We start from the raw sequence: 17608 nt of genomic DNA on the forward strand, positions 1-17608 counted from the left end.
CTCGCTTGACCAATGAGGGTGGTCTTTAGCGAAAGGGACCACAGCTTGGCTGACTGGAGCGAATCGAAGGGAGGGCCCCTGAGGGCCCTAAGGACCCTTGTTAGAATAGTGAGGGGACGAGATGGGTTCAGCCTTCTGGCCCCCTTCAGAAAACAAACAACTAAGTTGTGCCTGCCTGTAGACTGGCCGGCCACAGGAGCATAGGGGAATTGGCTACGGACCAATGGAGCCATGACCGGTTCCGTCAGAGAGGGGCCACCAGAAGGACTGCGCGTCTGTCCTCCCTGATCCATCTGATGACCTGAGGAAGCAGCGCGACCGGGGGAATGGCATATAGAGTAAGGCTGGGCCATTTGTGGGCCAGTGCATCTTTGTCTTTTGAGAAAAATATTGGGCAGTGAGACTTGTCTTCTGAGGTGAAGAGGTTGATCTCTGCCCTCCCGAACATACTCCAGATCATGTGAACCATCTGGGGATGGATTGTCTGCCCGGCACATGCACTGCTCTCAGCGAGCACGGGTTGAGTTGCCCTGACCCTGAAAGATGCAGCAAGCTGCTAAATTGTCAGAGTGCGCTCCGGCATGAGCCTGGCCCGCATTTGGGCCGAATCGAGAAGCCCAGGAGGGCTCATTAGATGCTCTTTGGATAGAGATATGCTTTATGAGTGTCACCTGATAGAAGAGTGTTACAGGGTAGAAGAGTCATTTTCAGCTGCCGAGCAGTCAGTGCTATACTCAGTGCTCTTGCTGTGCGAGCAGCACTGGGGAATCCCCATGCTGCATGGAGAGTGAGACACGGAAATGGACCAGCGTAAGCTCACTTAGTCTCGTTCACTCAGCCATTGCGACTCCATTGTTTCTTACTCTCATGCTTGAGAGAAAGAGAACAATGGAGAACGAGGGGAGGAGCTGTTTTCTTTAGAGAAAGTGGTCCGTGAAAGCAGCGAGGCGAGACTCTTGGTCTCGCAGTAAGAGCGACCGTCTTTGATGAACGTGGCTTGGGGTGGGCATGGCCCCGGCAAGCAGCGTGCTCAGAGGGAATCCCCTCACTGCAGGCGTGCCGCACAAGTCGTGAAAAGTGAAGCCAACGCGTCTCGATCGCCCCCCGTTGGTTGGTCCCAGTATAGGTCATAATCCCCACCCTTTCCATGTAGTCTAATGGACGCGATGGAAACTAAACAATCAAATTACAATTCAAAATTGTTTTTAACAAAGATGTTTTCTGTCCTTTTAGGTAGTTTTTATCACGCTGATGTAAGTTTAAGTGTTCGTTTTTTTAAATAAGTTTGGTCTTAGTTATTTGATGCTATAAAAACGGAATTGTGAAATGAAATCATGATTGACAGTTATGATTGACAGCTTCTCTAAAGGAAGTGGCTGAAGCACCAACAGACTTTTTGGGGGATTTTCAGGAGGAGATTGGAGCTTCAGCTTTAATTTCTACACGTCCATGCTACCCCTGCTTGTCAGCTTGCTTGCAGGGCATCGCTAAATCATCTTTCTCTGCTGCGAAGCTCGTTCGATGGCGAGAAGGCTTCTTCTGTCTAGTCTCAGAGTCCAGCGAGGAGAAGATCTTCATAGCTGAAGGAGAATTATTCTGAGATCCTACGGCGAAATGCCCACTTATATAGATGGGTAGATATATAGCTATATAGATATTTAGCGCCATAAATTTGTGCAGTTCTGCTGCACAGCCATTGGCTCGTGCAATTTCACTGCATGATTCAATAAGGCTTTGGTATTCTGCGAAAAAGGAGTTTTCCCAATGCGTCTAGTGACGCAATACAAGCGAACCGTATTTTTCTTTGTTTGTGGTGTTTTTTTTAATGTGCGGTTTAAAAGATTATATGAAACAGTTGAAACCACAAAAATAGACTTTGTAATCAGGATTTCTGTCCACCCAAAAGTAACAAACACTGATTATTCCACAGATGTAACTGAGAAAACAAATGCTTTTAAAGATTTGATGCCACTAATCTACTGTATAGAACATTTTGACCTACAGTATAGAACACAGAATGACTTTAATTTCTCTTTTATTCCTCACCTCCAGGCTTTAGCTTGAAAGTATTTAAGGACAACCATTTGTGGTTCCCGTGTCTTGACCCTTGACTCTGAAGCAGTGATGGGACGTAAACTGGACCTGTCCGGTCTGAGCAATGATGAAGCAGAGCATGTGCTCAGAGTGGTGCAGAGGGATATGCAACTCCGTAAGAAGGAAGAGGAGAGACTCAGGTAACAGTAATGTGAGACATCAGTCAAGATTTGATTTCTTTCGCAAGTTTTAGAACTTGCAGTTCTTAAGTGTGTATCTGATTGTGAGATTGTGTTTGTGTGTTTGTTTGCATTGGCTGATGAGGAAAAATAAGACACTCAGTGAAGTTGCTCTGATGACACTAATTTCCTGTTGTTGCCATCTATAAGCCTCCTTTAGTGAAAATGGTGTCATAATTTGCGCTAATGCTAATTCAAAGAGAGTGCCTCAATATGTGCTTTGCCAGGTTTGAGGTCTTGTGGCCAATAATGATGTGATGAGTTGAATTAAGTGCAAATGTGAAATTTAAGAGCTACAATAGGGGCATGATTTTCAGCAAATAGCAGCTTAAATTTTGCTTTGTTTCTTAAACAAAACTTTGGAAAACTTGATATTGCGCGCAAATCATATGGACCACTATGACGGTACTTTTTTATGGTTCTCTTTGTCTTCAACAGATCAAGCTGCTACAGTATACACCTTTGTTGAATAGAAAAGAGCAACCTGAACATTTTGCCAGTTATATAAGTCAAGTTTTTATATACAACAAAAGTTTATGAAAAAAAAAATAACCTCAGATTAAAATAAAAAAAAATCTTAATGAGCATAATGAAAATAAGATGATAGTGAGTAAATGAGTGGGTTTGTGGGTGAACTATCACTTTAATACCAATTTGGAAACCCATATATTTTCATACGGTTCGTTTTCGCTATCTGTCTTTATCTCTTTTATTGGTGTTGCTGGTCTTTTTTTTTTTTTTTTGTCTTATTGATGCATTCAGAAATTATAGTGCACTCTGCAGAGAATAACTTAACACAGGGCAGTAACTTTGATGTATGATATTTATGTTCTAAAGCCGTGGAACGGAAAATTATTGCTATTACATTTCCTAGGTGGAATGCACATGTGGATGTGGATTGTTCTTACGTCCAAAATATGGTTCTACTTATCCATCAGTTATCCACTTCAGTTTGGCAGTTTGTTGCAGGGTTAGATTGTTGGAGGGCAGAGGTTATGGATCTTGAGATTTTATAATTTTCATGAGTCAACAGCATGACATAAACCACTTAAGGGCCTCACTGTCTGTGGAAAAGGATATATTTTCATGTCCAGTGTATTTTCTGAGTGCTTCTCAACTGGGTTGTTGTTTGTATCATGTTTTTTTAGTCACATTTTATTGTCTTTTGAGTTTTAGATAATATTTCATCATGAAATACTAATTGATTTTAATGTATCTTTCGTTCATTTGACTAGAGCATCCAGTTCATCTTAGTTCAAGCTGACTTGTGAAGAAGTAATACTTTTGTGTGTATATGTGTGTGTGTGTGTGTGTGTGTGTGTGTGTGTGTGTGTGTGTCTGATTATTCTCATATGTATAGGATGCATTTTGTTGCGTTGGTTACTTTAATTGTCAATAATTTAATTGCATCCTCTCTCTGGCATAAGCTGGCATACAGATCCACCTGTGAAAACGATGCCTGAAATTCAAGCCTTACTGGTGGACTTTTTCTGGGATAAATTACACTGGATTACCAAGAGCATTTTATTTTTGTCTAAAGAAGAAGGTGGACAGGGACTGATAAACTTGCAAAACAGAACAGCAGCTTTCTGTTTACAGTTTATACAAAGGCTTCTTTCGGGGTCAAGCCACTTTGGTTGGAGAGTGGCTGCATGTGCTATTTTACGGAGTCTGGGAGGCCTACAGATGGATTAATCTCTCTTTTTGTTTGACCCCCTAAAACTGGATGCCTCCAATATGCCAATTTTTTTTATGAAAATCTTTTTAAAGTATGAAGTCTTTTTAATCAACAAAGGACACCATGTACGAAATCACTCTTCTGGTTGTTAAACGAACCCATAATACATGGAGCTTGTTTGGATATTTCTGCTGTTGAACGCAGTTTTCCTGGACTAAATGATGTCCTTTGCAAATCCAAGATCACCACCTTAAGACTTCTGCTAAATGTGGCTGGACCTAATTTCATGAACATTGAGCAAACAGCATCTCATTTGGGAATTTTTTCAACTCGTATAGTTGCTCAACTGATGGCAAAGTGGCAGTCTGCTCTTACAAATGAAGAGAGACAATTATTAACAGACTATTGTACAGGAGTAGAGACTCCTAATACTGAAGACCCTTTTCCGACTATATACTTGTCTCCCAAACTAGATGATTGTATGGGTTTGTTTTTAAAAACTGGGAAGTCTTTGTGTTTAGGGGTCTTTTCGGTTACAGGGAAAGTCTTGTACAAAGCTTGTGTTTTGGTTTTTAACAAGAAGATTTTAGATGACAAAGTGGATACACCATGGCGTTCTTTCTTAAAATTGCATGATAATGTTAAGCCTGAATGGAGAGTTTTGTATAAGCCACCGTTAACGAAGAGAGTAGGAGATATACTATGGAGAGTTCTCCATGGAGCAATAGCTGTCAATGCTTTTATTTCTGTTTTAAATCCTGAGGTGAGCTCTGAATGTCCTTTTTGCTTTAAAAGAGAGACCGTTTTTCATGCATTTATGGAGTGCTCTAGATTAAAGCCCTTATTTGATGTATTAAGAAGTCTTTTTGATGCTTTTAATGATACTTTTTCCAAGGAGATATTTGTTCTAAATATGTACAGAAAATACGAATTGATTGTCAATTCGTAAATTTTGTCTTGGGTCAAGCTAAATTAGCTATCTATTCAAGTAGGAAAAATAAGATTGAACAAAGGACTGGACAGAATGTTACTGTGTTGTTTTCAACTCTTATAAAGTCTAGAGTTTTGATTTGATTCTAATTTTTTATAAATCTATGGATGATCTGATTTCTTTTTCTGTAATTAATTTTATTCTCTGTGATAATTTATACACTCTAAAAAGTTTAACTATGATTTACTAAATTTTTTTGGTGAAACATTTTTACAATCAAATTTTTTTGGTACATTTTAAAGCTGTGAAATCAATGACATATACTGTATGAATTGAGTAAATGCAAGTAAAAAAAAAAAAATTAGTAGAAATAATTTAACATTTAAACATTTAAAAAAACTATATTTATGAGTAATATTCATTGTTTTTATTTCCTCTAAACCTTTGTAAAATAGTATTCCATACAACCACCAGTATACATGACATTGGCTTTTATTGTCGATAAGTACAGCAATACAGCATATTTTACACTGTTTTAACATGTATACAATATTGCCTACATTTAAACTCATTTAACAAACATTTTAGAAGTACAAATAAAACATTTAAACATTCAGGTAGCCTAATTCAAGTGTAAACAACCAGTCTTTTATCCAATTTCCACCGGATCAGCGCTGGTTCTCGTGCCGGAGATGGACTAGTGCTCTGCGGGTGAACTTCTAACTAGACCGCCGTCCTGCATTTCACTCATAGCTGAAAGATACTGCGAGCGACTGACTCCATAACCTGCCAATAAACAAACAGTGCACAGTTCTGAGGACATTTTATCATCCAAATTAATCATATTCATTATCATTAGGAATAAAGTCGTGTGTTTTATGCAAGGCGTTTCAATCACGCGAAAAGACAGGCGCACTCTCGTTTAGGTGTCGAATTACGCCTCTGTATGTTGTTTTGCATTAAATAAAAGAATTTAAAGCACAGTAATGATAGATAAAATAAAACATACACAAACCTGAATTTCACAGAGGAAAAGCACCGATTCTGCGACGCTGAGAAGAGAGAACTATTCTGGACTGGAGAGAATTCAAACAGTCCACACTTATGGGATGATTATAGTCTCAAAAAGATTAACACGTGTAAGCACACTTATTAATGAACTTGATACATGTTGCAGAAATGTTTTATCCATGCCTTTCAACTTGCGTGTGCAAAATTCAAAATTGAATGAATGTGAAGCAATTTGTACAAATAGAGACATTTTTGTGAATACAAATGTTTTCCTTTGTATTAGTGTATCATAGTTTGCGCATGCAACACAGAAGATGTGCATGTGTGGATCAGGTGACACGCATGCATTCATTGACTTCTCCTCTGAGTCGATCTCATTTGATTCATTTGGATTTTGAGACTTTCTTTTCGCGGTTTTTAAGCATTTCACAACCCACACACAAACAACTACAAATGAATAGGCCTGGTGCTAATTATTAATGTGTGCACAACTAGGCTACCCATCTATTTGACAAATTCACAAATGTGCGTCACTACATTTAAACTAATACAATACAACTTGTGTGTGCAAAATCCAAAATCACATGAATGTGCAGCATTTTGTACAAATAGAGACATAGTTGTTAATACAAAACCTCGATATTGTATTAATGTAGGCCAGAATTCGTGCATGCAACAAGTAAGATGTGCATTTGTGGATCAGGTGACACGCGTGCATTCATTGACTCGTTTCTGAGTCGATCCTATTTGATTCATTTGGATTTTGAGACTTTCATTTCGCAGGTTTCGCCTTTCACGATCAACACACAGATGTCTGAGAAAACCTGCTACCACTAGATGGCAGTCTTCTGCTAAAACAGACAACGGCAGCATAATAAAGCGTTCTTCCCCATTTAAGACGCTTAATGAGAGTGATATTGAAGCACCAAATTTAGTACAGAATATAGGCCTACCTTATTAATAAAGCATACTTTATAGAGGCAAACAGATTACATCAGATTATGAACAACACCCATAGAAAACCACTATAAAACGCTTAACGTGCAATCGCGCGATGCATGTTCAATAAGGTGTATTGGCTACTGAGTTTAAATATCACTGTCTTACTGCATTGACGTTAAGCTTTTTCTTTATAATATGCTCTATGGGAGGAAAACTATAGAGCCTACAGACAAGAGCCTATATGAACGCGACGCGCGGCGTTTCATGTTAATGGCATTTCCCTTCCTGTTAAAAAAAAATGTTTCGCAGTTGCGTTCATATTATGCTTATTTTTTATCTGACTACACATAATATACATAGTATACAAGCTTTGGAATTTGAAAATGTCTGTTTTTAAATGTTACAGACGATTTTCACAGTACATTTGTTTTCCCTTGACCCTTAAGCCATTGTTATAGGCTAGTCTTACTATAGCACGATTAGTTTTAACAATATGCAACCAATGTATATCGACATGAAATATTAATTGAAAATCAACTGGCCCTACGTGTGTAGCTGCATATTTGTACATGAGAATGCTTTGACGCGCTAACCACGGCTCGTGATGCACAAGGGAACGTCGGCCAATTCCACTGCGTTAAAACGTATAAGTTGTTTTCATTCAAATTACTTTTAATATTTAAAAACAGACATTTTCAAATTCCAAAGCTTGTAGAAGGTTCCTGTAAGACGGATTTACAAGTAAAATTTGGACAAGTCTTCCCTTCATTTTTAAATTGCTATTTTTAAATCTAAATTGAAAACTTATTTTTATTCCCTGGCATTTAAATGATCTCCTGATGCTGTTTCTGCCTGTTCTGTTTGGTTGTTTCTATGCTTTATTCTATTTGTTTTTACTTTGTTCAGCACTTTGGATAGCCCTGCTATGTTTAAATGTGCTTTATAAATAAAATGTAGCTTAATTACTTTCATACTTTACTTCATGTACTGTATGTAGCCTGTATTCTGCAGAAAAATACTGTAATTCACTAAAAGGGTTTTTTCATGTTCAAAATGTATGTTCCAGTGATTAGACTGGCTTACTACAGGTGAAATTGTCCAAATACCGCCCTTGCCTATTACAGTAAACAATATTTTTTTTAACAAAAATTACTGTAATTAACCAAACAGGTTTTTGGTGACTTACTAAAGGTGAATAATGCAACATTTCACCTGACTATCACTAACGTAATACAACCTTTGGAACATGAATAGGAAAACAATTTACAGTAGGCTAATTTAAAAAATCGTACTGTTCAATCGGGATATTGGCTGGACATACACTAGGCTAAGTCAGTCTGCCCACTAGGCATTTACCACAACCTTGGAAGTATTCATTTGAATGAATGACTGGACGTTTATATTTTTTGACTGTGAGTGGAATTTGCAGATGGTCTCTTTAGAAAATGCGGCGAATATCAAACCTAAAACTTACTTCACTGCGCTCTCGGACCGGTTGCTCTCCCATACACACGCAAAGTTAAACGCAACTGCAGAATTTCATGTTAAGCTTTTTCTTTTTACAGGCTCAGGAAGGGAAATGCCATTAACATGAAACGCCGCGCGTCGCGTTCATATAGGCTCTTGTCTGTAGGCTCTATAGTTTTCCTCCCATAGAGCATATTATAAAGAAAAAGCTTAACGTCAATGCAGTAAGACGGTGATATTTAAACTCAGTAGCCAATACACCTTATTGAACATGCATCGCGCGATTGCACGTTAAGCGTTTTATAGTGTTGGTTTTCTATGGGTGTTGTTCATAATCTGATGTAATCTGTTTGCCTCTATAAAGTATGCTTTATTAATAAGGTAGGCCTATATTCTGTACTAAATTTGGTGCTTCAATATCACTCTCATTAAGCGTCTTAAATGGGGAAGAACGCTTTATTATGCTGCCGTTGTCTGTTTTAGCAGAAGACTGCCATCTAGTGGTAGCAGGTTTTCTCAGACATCTGTGTGTGGATCGTGAAAGGCGAAACCTGCGAAATGAAAGTCTCAAAATCCAAATGAATCAAATAGGATCGACTCAGAAACGAGTCAATGAATGCACGCGTGTCACCTGATCCACAAATGCACATCTTACATGTTGCACGCACAAATTCTGGCCTACATTAATTTAAAATCGAGGTTTTGTATTAACAACTATGTCTCTATTTGTACAAAATGCTGCACATTCATGTGATTTTGGATTTTGCACACACAAGTTGCATTGCATTAGTTTAAATGTAGTGACACACATTTGTGAATTTGTCAAATAGATGGGTAGTTGTGCACACATTAATAATTAGCACCAGGCCTATTCATTTGTAGTTGTTTGTGTGTGGGTTGTGAAATGCTTAAAAACCGCGAAAAGAAAGTCTCAAAATCCAAATGAATCAAATGAGATCGACTCAGAGGAGAAGTCAATGAATGCATGCGTGTCACCTGATCCACACATGCACATCTTCTGTGTTGCATGCGCAAACTATGATACACTAATACAAAGGAAAACATTTGTATTCACAAAAATGTCTCTATTTGTACAAATTGCTTCACATTCATTCAATTTTGAATTTTGCACACGCAAGTTGAAAGGCATGGATAAAACATTTCTGCAACATGTATCAAGTTCATTAATAAGTGTGCTTACACGTGTTAATCTTTTTGAGACTATAATCATCCCATACACACTCACTCAACTGTTGAGTTGTCCTCACTTCAGAGGTTGGGGGAGGGGTGCATTGTTTTAAATGAGTAATCTTAGTGTGTTAAATATATTAATAATATTGATTTCAATTAAGTAATATTTTAGTTTCTTGAAACAGATCAGTTTAATTCTCCATACTTAAATATTTTGATAGAAATTTCACAAATATATTAAGTGTATTATAAATAAATAATTGGTTAGTCAAATACTAAATTATTTTAGTAAAAAAAAAAAACTTAAATATAACTGTAAATTTTAGATAAAATTAACTGTTGGATTTTTAGTCAATAATTTTGGTATGTTTAACTCAAACAAACTCTCTCTCTCTCTCTCTCGTGCGCATGTGCGGAGTGACTGTGGGAAGCGTGCGAGTAAATGAGTGACTGCGTTTTTGAGTGAGTGCTTTAAACTTTCCTTCTAACTTTTCTTTCTTTTGTATAATTTTGTTAGTAGTTTGTAGTAGGTTTATTTATTGTCCAGTTGTGTGGTGATTATGGGTCCAAACTCAAGACGGGTTTTCAATTTTGACTGCCCGACATGGTTGCAAATGCATACCAGATGATTCGGTGTCGGTGGAAGATTGCTTGATAGCAATCGGAAATGAAATTGGTGCACAAAATATTTTGTCTGCGTCAAGGATGAATAAGGCTATTGCTATCTTTCTGAAGGAGTTAACTATGGTGGATCATTTAGTTGAGTGTGGTGTATCAGTGAGAGATAATTTCATTCCTGTACTGCCGCTGTCCAACCTATCAAAAAAGTTGATTCCGTTTATTCCCAACGATATGCTTGAACGCATTCATGTATTTTATGGCAAAATCATCGGTTTAATGAAGATGATTCCTCTGAATATAAAAAACCCAGACAAGACAAATTTTCATGATTTTGAGTGCTGAATATTAGGATTTGAATGTTTCAGTGAAGCTGACAGTGTTGGGTAAGGATTATTCTATCTTTATTACTTCCGACACAATGAGATGTTTTGTCTGTGGAAAGCATGGTCATACTAGACAAACGTGTCCCACAAAGAAGGACGCTGAACAAGTTAACCATGGGGATGAGTCAGTCACAATTAATGAGCAGGTAAATCATACTCCTGACGAAAACAATGAAAATAAAGTTAGTGACAGCCTTAGTGAACCTAGTTCTCTTACGAGAGGTTCTCTCATATTGCGTAAGTTGCTTACACTACGGGGTAAAGTCATCTTTTCTCGGGATACTGAAGCCAAAAATTATCCTTAATTGCCCGCAAGAATGGGTGTGGCTTAGCGTATATAAGGACGGCTGGGAGGCTGCTTACCTGATTTTCATATCTTCAGCGAAGCTCTCCGCTTCGCTGGATTTCGAGGAAGCCGCCGCCGTTGAAGCTAGCGAACAGCAAGCCTAGGACAGCGCTTGAGGAAGCCGGACGATTCTCGCCGCCTTCAGCCATCCGTGCCTGCTACGCTATCCGGCGACATATCCTTTTTCTCTGCAGTGTGTGTTCGCCGCCGCGACACACACTTTTTCCTCTAAAAGAGCGCGAGGCGTTTTTCTCAAAATGCCTCGTATTTCCTGTGGCTCTTGCAAAGCCCCGCTCAGCGACTGAGACCGCCACATCATCTGCGCTCTCTGCCTGGGCCGAGACCACGCAGCCCTCGCCTTGTCTTCAGGCGGCTGCGTCCATTGTGTGGACTTGACTATGTCGACGCTGCGGGCTCGACTGGCCTTGTTCGACACTGAAGCTCCGGCCGGCTCTGCTGGACCGCACAGAAAGAAGCGCTGTTCATGCCATGGCATGCGAGCGCTCGCTGGAACCCTCCCCTCGAGCCTCGCTATCTCCTTCACCGCCTCCCCTTCCGGACGCGGAGATGCCGGCCGCCGCCACTGCCGCCGCCTCGGGTGATGAAGCGGGCGAAGGTGCCATTGACGACAGCTGTTCCCTCCTGGCTTCAGAAAGTGAAGACTGGTCCGGGTCCAACCCGGATCCTTCCCCTTCGCTCCAGGAGTCCTGTGGAACCCGGGCCAGCGTGGATGCGGAACTCATTCGCCTCCTCACTAAGGCCGTCGACCAGCTCGGCCTCGAGTGGTCCCCGCCTGAGGAGCCCACGCCCAACAGGCTTGATGGGTGTTATCTGCCTGGCCGCCGCCGCGTGCCCACCTCCAAGGCAGCGCCCTTCCTGCCAGAGCTCCACACTGAGCTCTCGAAGTCGTGGAACGCACCTTTCCCCGTGAGACTTCACGCCTCCGTCTCTTCGACGCTCTCCCAAGTGGACGGCGCCGGCGAGAAAGGTTACAAGGCCACCCCCCCCGTGGAAGAGGCGGAAGCAGCGCACCTTTGTCCGCACTCTGCGGGATGGCGTGGAAAGGCTGCCCTCCCGTCCAAAGCCTGCCGGGCAACTTCAGCTCTTGTCGGCCGCGCTTTCACTGCCGCCGGACAGGCTGCCTCCGCCCTGCACTCGATGGTGGTTCTTCAGATCCTTCAAGCCGATCTCCTCCGTCAATGGGACGAGAAAGGCTCGGACGAAGCCATCATCACGGACTTACGCAGCGCGACGGACCTTTCCCTGCGCGCTACTAAGACCGCGGCCCAGGCTATTGGGAGGTGCATGGCTTCGCTCACAGTTAACGAGAGGCATCTCTGGCTCACTTTGGCAGACATGAGGGAGGCTGAGCGGGCCGTGTTTCTCAACGCCCCGCTCTCTCCGTCTGGCCTCTTTGGACCAGCTGTAAGTGGGATCGTTGACCGGTTCTCTGAAGTGCAGAAGACCACTCAGGCCATGAAACTCTTCTTGCCTCGACGCTCGAGTTCCGCTGCAGGCTGCTCTCAAAAGCAGCCTCCTGCCCGGAGCTCTACCCAACAGCCCTCCCAGCCTCCGCCTTCGCATCGACGCCAAGGCGCGCCTCAGAGATCGCGCTCAGCTAGCCGCCACAGGCCGCCTCCCCCGCGGGGTCCCCGGCCTAGGATTGCGCTGACACCTGAGCCCGCGAAGCCCTCCTAGTGTCAAGGTGGAAAAGATGGTTAAGTCCCGCCACGGCCGGACCACCATCAAAGCGTTTCGCTCTGTCAGTTCCCTTAATAAAGGCGACTGCAGATGTGTATTTTGCAGCCACCGAGCGCGTTGCAGTACCCGCTCACCTGCACCCAAATGCCGTTTTCACGGCAGCCCAGAGAAATCTCATAAAGAGTTCAATTTCTGCTTATCCGACTCATGTCGATGGTGTCTTGAGTGTAGAAATGTGCCTTCTTCCCAGTGTTCACCCCTACACACAAGCACGGTTCCCCCTGTATGGATTCCGTGTCTATGACGGCTCGCCTGTTGACGCAGCGCGCGCGCCGCGTTCGATTCTTGCCCGCTTCATTCTGGACAGGCAGCCTCATTCCCCTGAAAACTTTTCAGAGAATGCTAGGCTGCATGGCATCAGCCGCAGCTGTGCTTCAGCTGGGTCTGCTACGTATGCGCCCTCTACAGCGCTGGTTGAACGCACGAGTACCACACCGAGCGTGGGCTCTCGGCGGTCTGCGCATCAGAGTGACTCAGAGCTGCGTCTCAGCTCTGGAGCCCTGGACAGCGGCCGAGTGGTACCGATCTGGGGTGATGATGGGAGCTATCTCATGCCGAAAAGTTATCTCGACAGACGCATCCAAACTGGGTTGGGGTGCACTTTTTGAGGGCAGACCGGTCTTTGGCCAGTGGTCAGACCGGGAAAAGCGCCTTCACATAAACTGTCTAGTGATGATGGCGGTCGAGAACACGCTGAGGCACTTCCTCCCACACCTACGAGGCCAGCATGTGCTGGTCCGCACGGACAACGTATCAGTGGTAGGCTATGTGAATCGCCGGGGTGGTATCAGATCCAGGGATCTCAGTGCTCTGGCGGAACGCCTCCTAGTTTGGGCTCAGCACTCCCTGCTCTCGCTGGGAGCCACGCATGTGCCAGGACGCCTAAACGACGGTCCAGACAGGCTGTCCAGGGACAGTGTTCCCCCGGGGGACTGGTCCCTGCATCCTCAGACAGTCCAGCTGCTGTGGCACTGTTTTGGCAAAGCGAAAGTCGACCTGTTTGCATCAAAAGACAAAGCTCACTGCCCACGGTTCTTTTCAAAGAACGAGGATGCGCTGGCCCAAGCGTGGCCCAGATGCCCGCTGTATGCTTTTCCCCCGATCTCGCAATTACCACAGGTAATCAGGAGAATCAGGGAGGCGGGCCATTCAGTGCTCCTTGTGGCCCCACGATGGGAGAATCAAGTCTGGTTCCCAGAGCTGATGCAGCTGACGGATCTAGTCCCGTGGCCGATTCCGGTGAGAAGAGATCTCCTCTCTCAAGCCGGCGGCTCGATTTGGCATCCTCATCCAGAGCGCTGGTCTCTGCATGCATGGATAATCAACGGATGCCCGTTGGCCTGCCAGAAGGGGTGGTGAACACGATCACGCAGTCTCGAGCTCCTTCCACGAAAAGGCTCTATGCGTCGAAATGGTCGTGTTCGCGAGCTGGTGCGCGGCAAAAGGCTCTGATCCACAAACCTGTGGAGTCGCTGAGGTACTTGTTTTCCTTCAAGAGCTGCTGGATAAGGGCAGGTCCTCTTCCACGCTCAAAGTTTATGTTGCGGCTATTGCGGCATTCGTGGAGTCGACGCGCGACCAGGCAATGGGAAGGAATAAACTAGTCATCCGCATTTTTAGAGGAGCTAGGAGGATGAATCCCCCGCGACCCCCGTCTGTCCCTATGTGGGATCTTTCTGTGGTCCTGGAGGCCATGAAAGCACATCTCTTTGAACCACTGCAGACCGTGGATGTGAAATACCTTTCGCTCAAGACCGCTTTTCTGATAGCCCTGTCATCAGTTAAGCGCGTAGGTGACCTACATGCGTTATCTGTTAACGCTGCCTGTCTCGAGTTTGGACCTAATGACTCTAAAGTCATCCTCAAACCGAGGCATGGTTATGTCCCCAAAGTGCTTGGCACTCCTTTCAGAGGGCAGGTTATTACGCTTTCAGCCCTGCCGGGCTCCAGTGGCGAAGCTGATGCTGACCTCCTCTGCCCTGTTAGAGCGCTGAGGGTTTACATCACGCGCTCTGCCGCCTTCAGGCGCTCAGAGCAGCTCTTCATTTCATTCGGTGGACGCACTAAAGGCCTCGCCACCTCAAAACAGAGTCTGTCCAGGTGGATTGTTGACGCTATCGCTGCTGCATACACGTCTAAAGACCTGCAGTGCCCTTTGGGCGTGAGGGCTCATTCCACTAGAGGCATAGCCTCTTCATGGGCCTGGTCCAGTGGGATTTCCATTCATGACATATGTACAGCGGCAGGCTGGGCCTCCCCCTCTACATTTATTAGGTTTTACAACCTAGAGGTTCCCGCTCTGCAGGCTAGACTTTTGTCAGTCTAGTAGTAGAGTATGTTTGGCTCTAAACCGTTCATGGGCAGGCTACTCTCACTCTATCTCAGTTCCCCTGGCTAAACTACACTGTGATATAGTTATCCAAGTGTCAGTATGTTAATCCTCTGAGGTCTGAGCTGTTTTCTGGGCCTTGGAGGTGTTCTGACATGCTCTGACATTTGTGCTTATTTCTGTTACTTGTGACATTTTCATGGCTAAAGTCTAATTACACTGTATTCAGCACAAACTCTGCTACAATAATATATCAGCAGCATGTGTGTAAAAGTTTGTTGTTTTGAGATAATGACATATATGCGTGGTTTGTGAAAATACAAAAAAAAATTCTCACTGAAATAAGGTCATGAAACCCATACTGATTATTTCTTCACAAGACTTTTGAAAATTGTATGACGTAGCCTAGAATATTTGCTCCAAAACGATGTGAAAATCACCCTGACTGCTCATTCAGATAAGACAACATATTGATTTAAAAATTTTACGACATGTTTTGTGTGAAAAAGCTTTATTAATATGGGAGCTTTTATGTAAGCTTTTCACACCTGAGAAAGACAAAGACACTTCCTAATGGCCCTATTAGGAGCTATCAGGCCCTATCATTCTGAGCAACCTTGCACAAAGAATGAGGAGATTTAAAAAAGAATGGCTTTTAGATTTTTTTGATTTTCTGGATTTATTTACAACACAACATAATCCAAAGATACTGTCACGGGGTGAAGAATCACTCGACAAGGCAGGCTTAGTGAAAAGGCCCCGGAGGGTGGATTTATTTACAGTGATGAAATAAAAGGTGAAGGAAGACGGTGATCCGGTGAGTGATGGCTGGTGCTCCAAGTGCTCTGCAGTGTTCAATCCAAAACGAAAGTGGGTGTCCAAACGTGCTCCAAACGTGATGGGCTGTCGGTCACTCGCTGCTTTCTGAAGGGAACAGAGAGAAAGGTTAGTCCAGCAATACATTCAGCTCGAGACCAGAGTCTGTCTGTCTGCTCAGCGCGTGCTGCTTTTGTAGCAGTCGGTTGATGAGGTGCAGCTGTGACCGATCAGCCCGCTGTGAGGACGTGCAGGTGTTTTGTGTTTGTTACCAGGGCGACGCTGATTCCTTTGAGGACGCTCGTCACATTCCCCCCCCCCCTAAGCGTCGTTCTGGTCCTGTGAACGTATGGAGATAGTAGGGGTGAAATAAGGGGAGGGTGGGGAATGACCCCTGACAGACCTGCATAAGCTGTCCATATCCGTGAGAGGCCATCAGCGTTCGCGTTGGCGGCCCCGGCCCGATGTCGTACCTCGAAGTGGAAGTCCTGGAGCGCTAGGAACCAGCGAGTCACCCTGGCGTTGGTGTCCTTGGCGCGGGCCATCCACTGAAGAGGCGCATGGTCTGTGACCAGGGTGAACTTGCGGCCTAGGAGGTAGTACCGGAGCTCCAGGACTGCCCACTTGATGGCCAGGGCCTCCCTCTCGACGGCGGCGTACTTCCTCTCGGCTGGGGACAGCTTCCTGCTGATGTAAATGATCGGATGCTCCTCACCTTCCTGGACTTGGGACAGGACGGCTCCCAGTCCCATGTCGGAGGCATCCGTCTGCAGCAGGAAGGGGCAGCCAAAGTCTGGAGCGCGGAGTACCGGTGACGACGTCAGTGCCGCTTTGACCCGGGCGAAGGCCTCTTCCACAGCTGGGGTCCAGCATACTTTCTCCGGCTGCCCCTTCCTGGTCAGGTCTGTCAGAGGGGCGGCTAAAGAGGAGAAGTTGGGGATAAAACACCGGTAATACCCTGCCAACCCCAAGAAAGCTCGTACCTGGGTCTTTGTCTGGGGTCTCGGGGCGGAGTGGATGGCCTCTACTTTCTTCTCCTGGGGTTGTATAAGGCCCCGTCCGACACGGAAACCCAGGTACTTGGCTTCAGAGAGAGCTAGATGACATTTTCGGGGGTTGGCGGTGAGTCCAGCCCGCCGGAGCTCCGAAAGCACCCTCCGCAGACGCTCCAGATGTTCTCCCCATGCCTCGGAGTGGATCACGGCGTCATCGATGTAGGCGGCTGCGTAGGCTTGATGGGGCCGCAGGATGATGTCCATCATTCTTTGGAAGGTCGCGGGGGCCCCGTGCAGGCCGAAGGGAAGGGTCCGGTATTGCCAGTGGCCATTGGGGGTTGAGAAAGCAGTTTTAGGTTTAGCAGTTTCGGAGAGTGGTACCTGCCAATAGCCTTTGGTGAGGTCCAAGGTGCTGATATACCGGGCCCTTCCCAAACGGTCCAGCAGCTCATCGACCCGAGGCATGGGGTACCCGTCGAATTCGGAGACTTCGTTCAGGCGGCGGAAGTCGTTGCAGAAGCGGAGGGTGCCATCCGGCTTTGGAACCATTACAATGGGGCTGGACCACGGGCTCCCGGATGGTTCTATTACCCCCAACTTTAGCATTTGTTGGATTTCCTCCTCAATAGCCTGCCGACGAGCTTCCGGGACACGGTAGGGCCGTTGCCGGATGACGACTCCTGGGGGTGTCCTGACGTCATGCTGGACCACGTTGGTCTGCCGGGGCTGGGTCGAGAACACATCCTGGAACTGACTGACCAGGTGCTGCAGCTCCGCCTTCTGGGCAGCCGAAAGATGGGGGTTGACGTCTACAACCACGGGATCGGTGAGACTTAGGGCCGCCACTTGGTCCCGGGTCCCCAC

At 44.8% G+C, this 17608-nt stretch overlaps 1 protein-coding gene across 1 annotated transcript in view; it reads left to right on the forward strand.

The window, feature by feature from the left end:
• Positions 1–2124: 2124 nt before the first annotated feature.
• myripb (myosin VIIA and Rab interacting protein b) overlaps positions 2125–17608 on the forward strand; it is a gene marked incomplete at both ends in the record, with an annotated part of 325794 nt that continues 310310 nt past the window's right edge. The window contains one exon of the mRNA XM_081352764.1: positions 2125–2234. Coding sequence (XP_081208890.1) covers positions 2125–2234 — 110 coding nt within the window. The remainder of the gene's footprint in view (positions 2235–17608) is intronic.

This window comes from Scardinius erythrophthalmus (genome assembly GCF_964197995.2).
Source record: "Scardinius erythrophthalmus genome assembly, chromosome: 22".
NCBI classification, from domain to species: Eukaryota; Metazoa; Chordata; class Actinopteri; order Cypriniformes; family Leuciscidae; genus Scardinius; species Scardinius erythrophthalmus.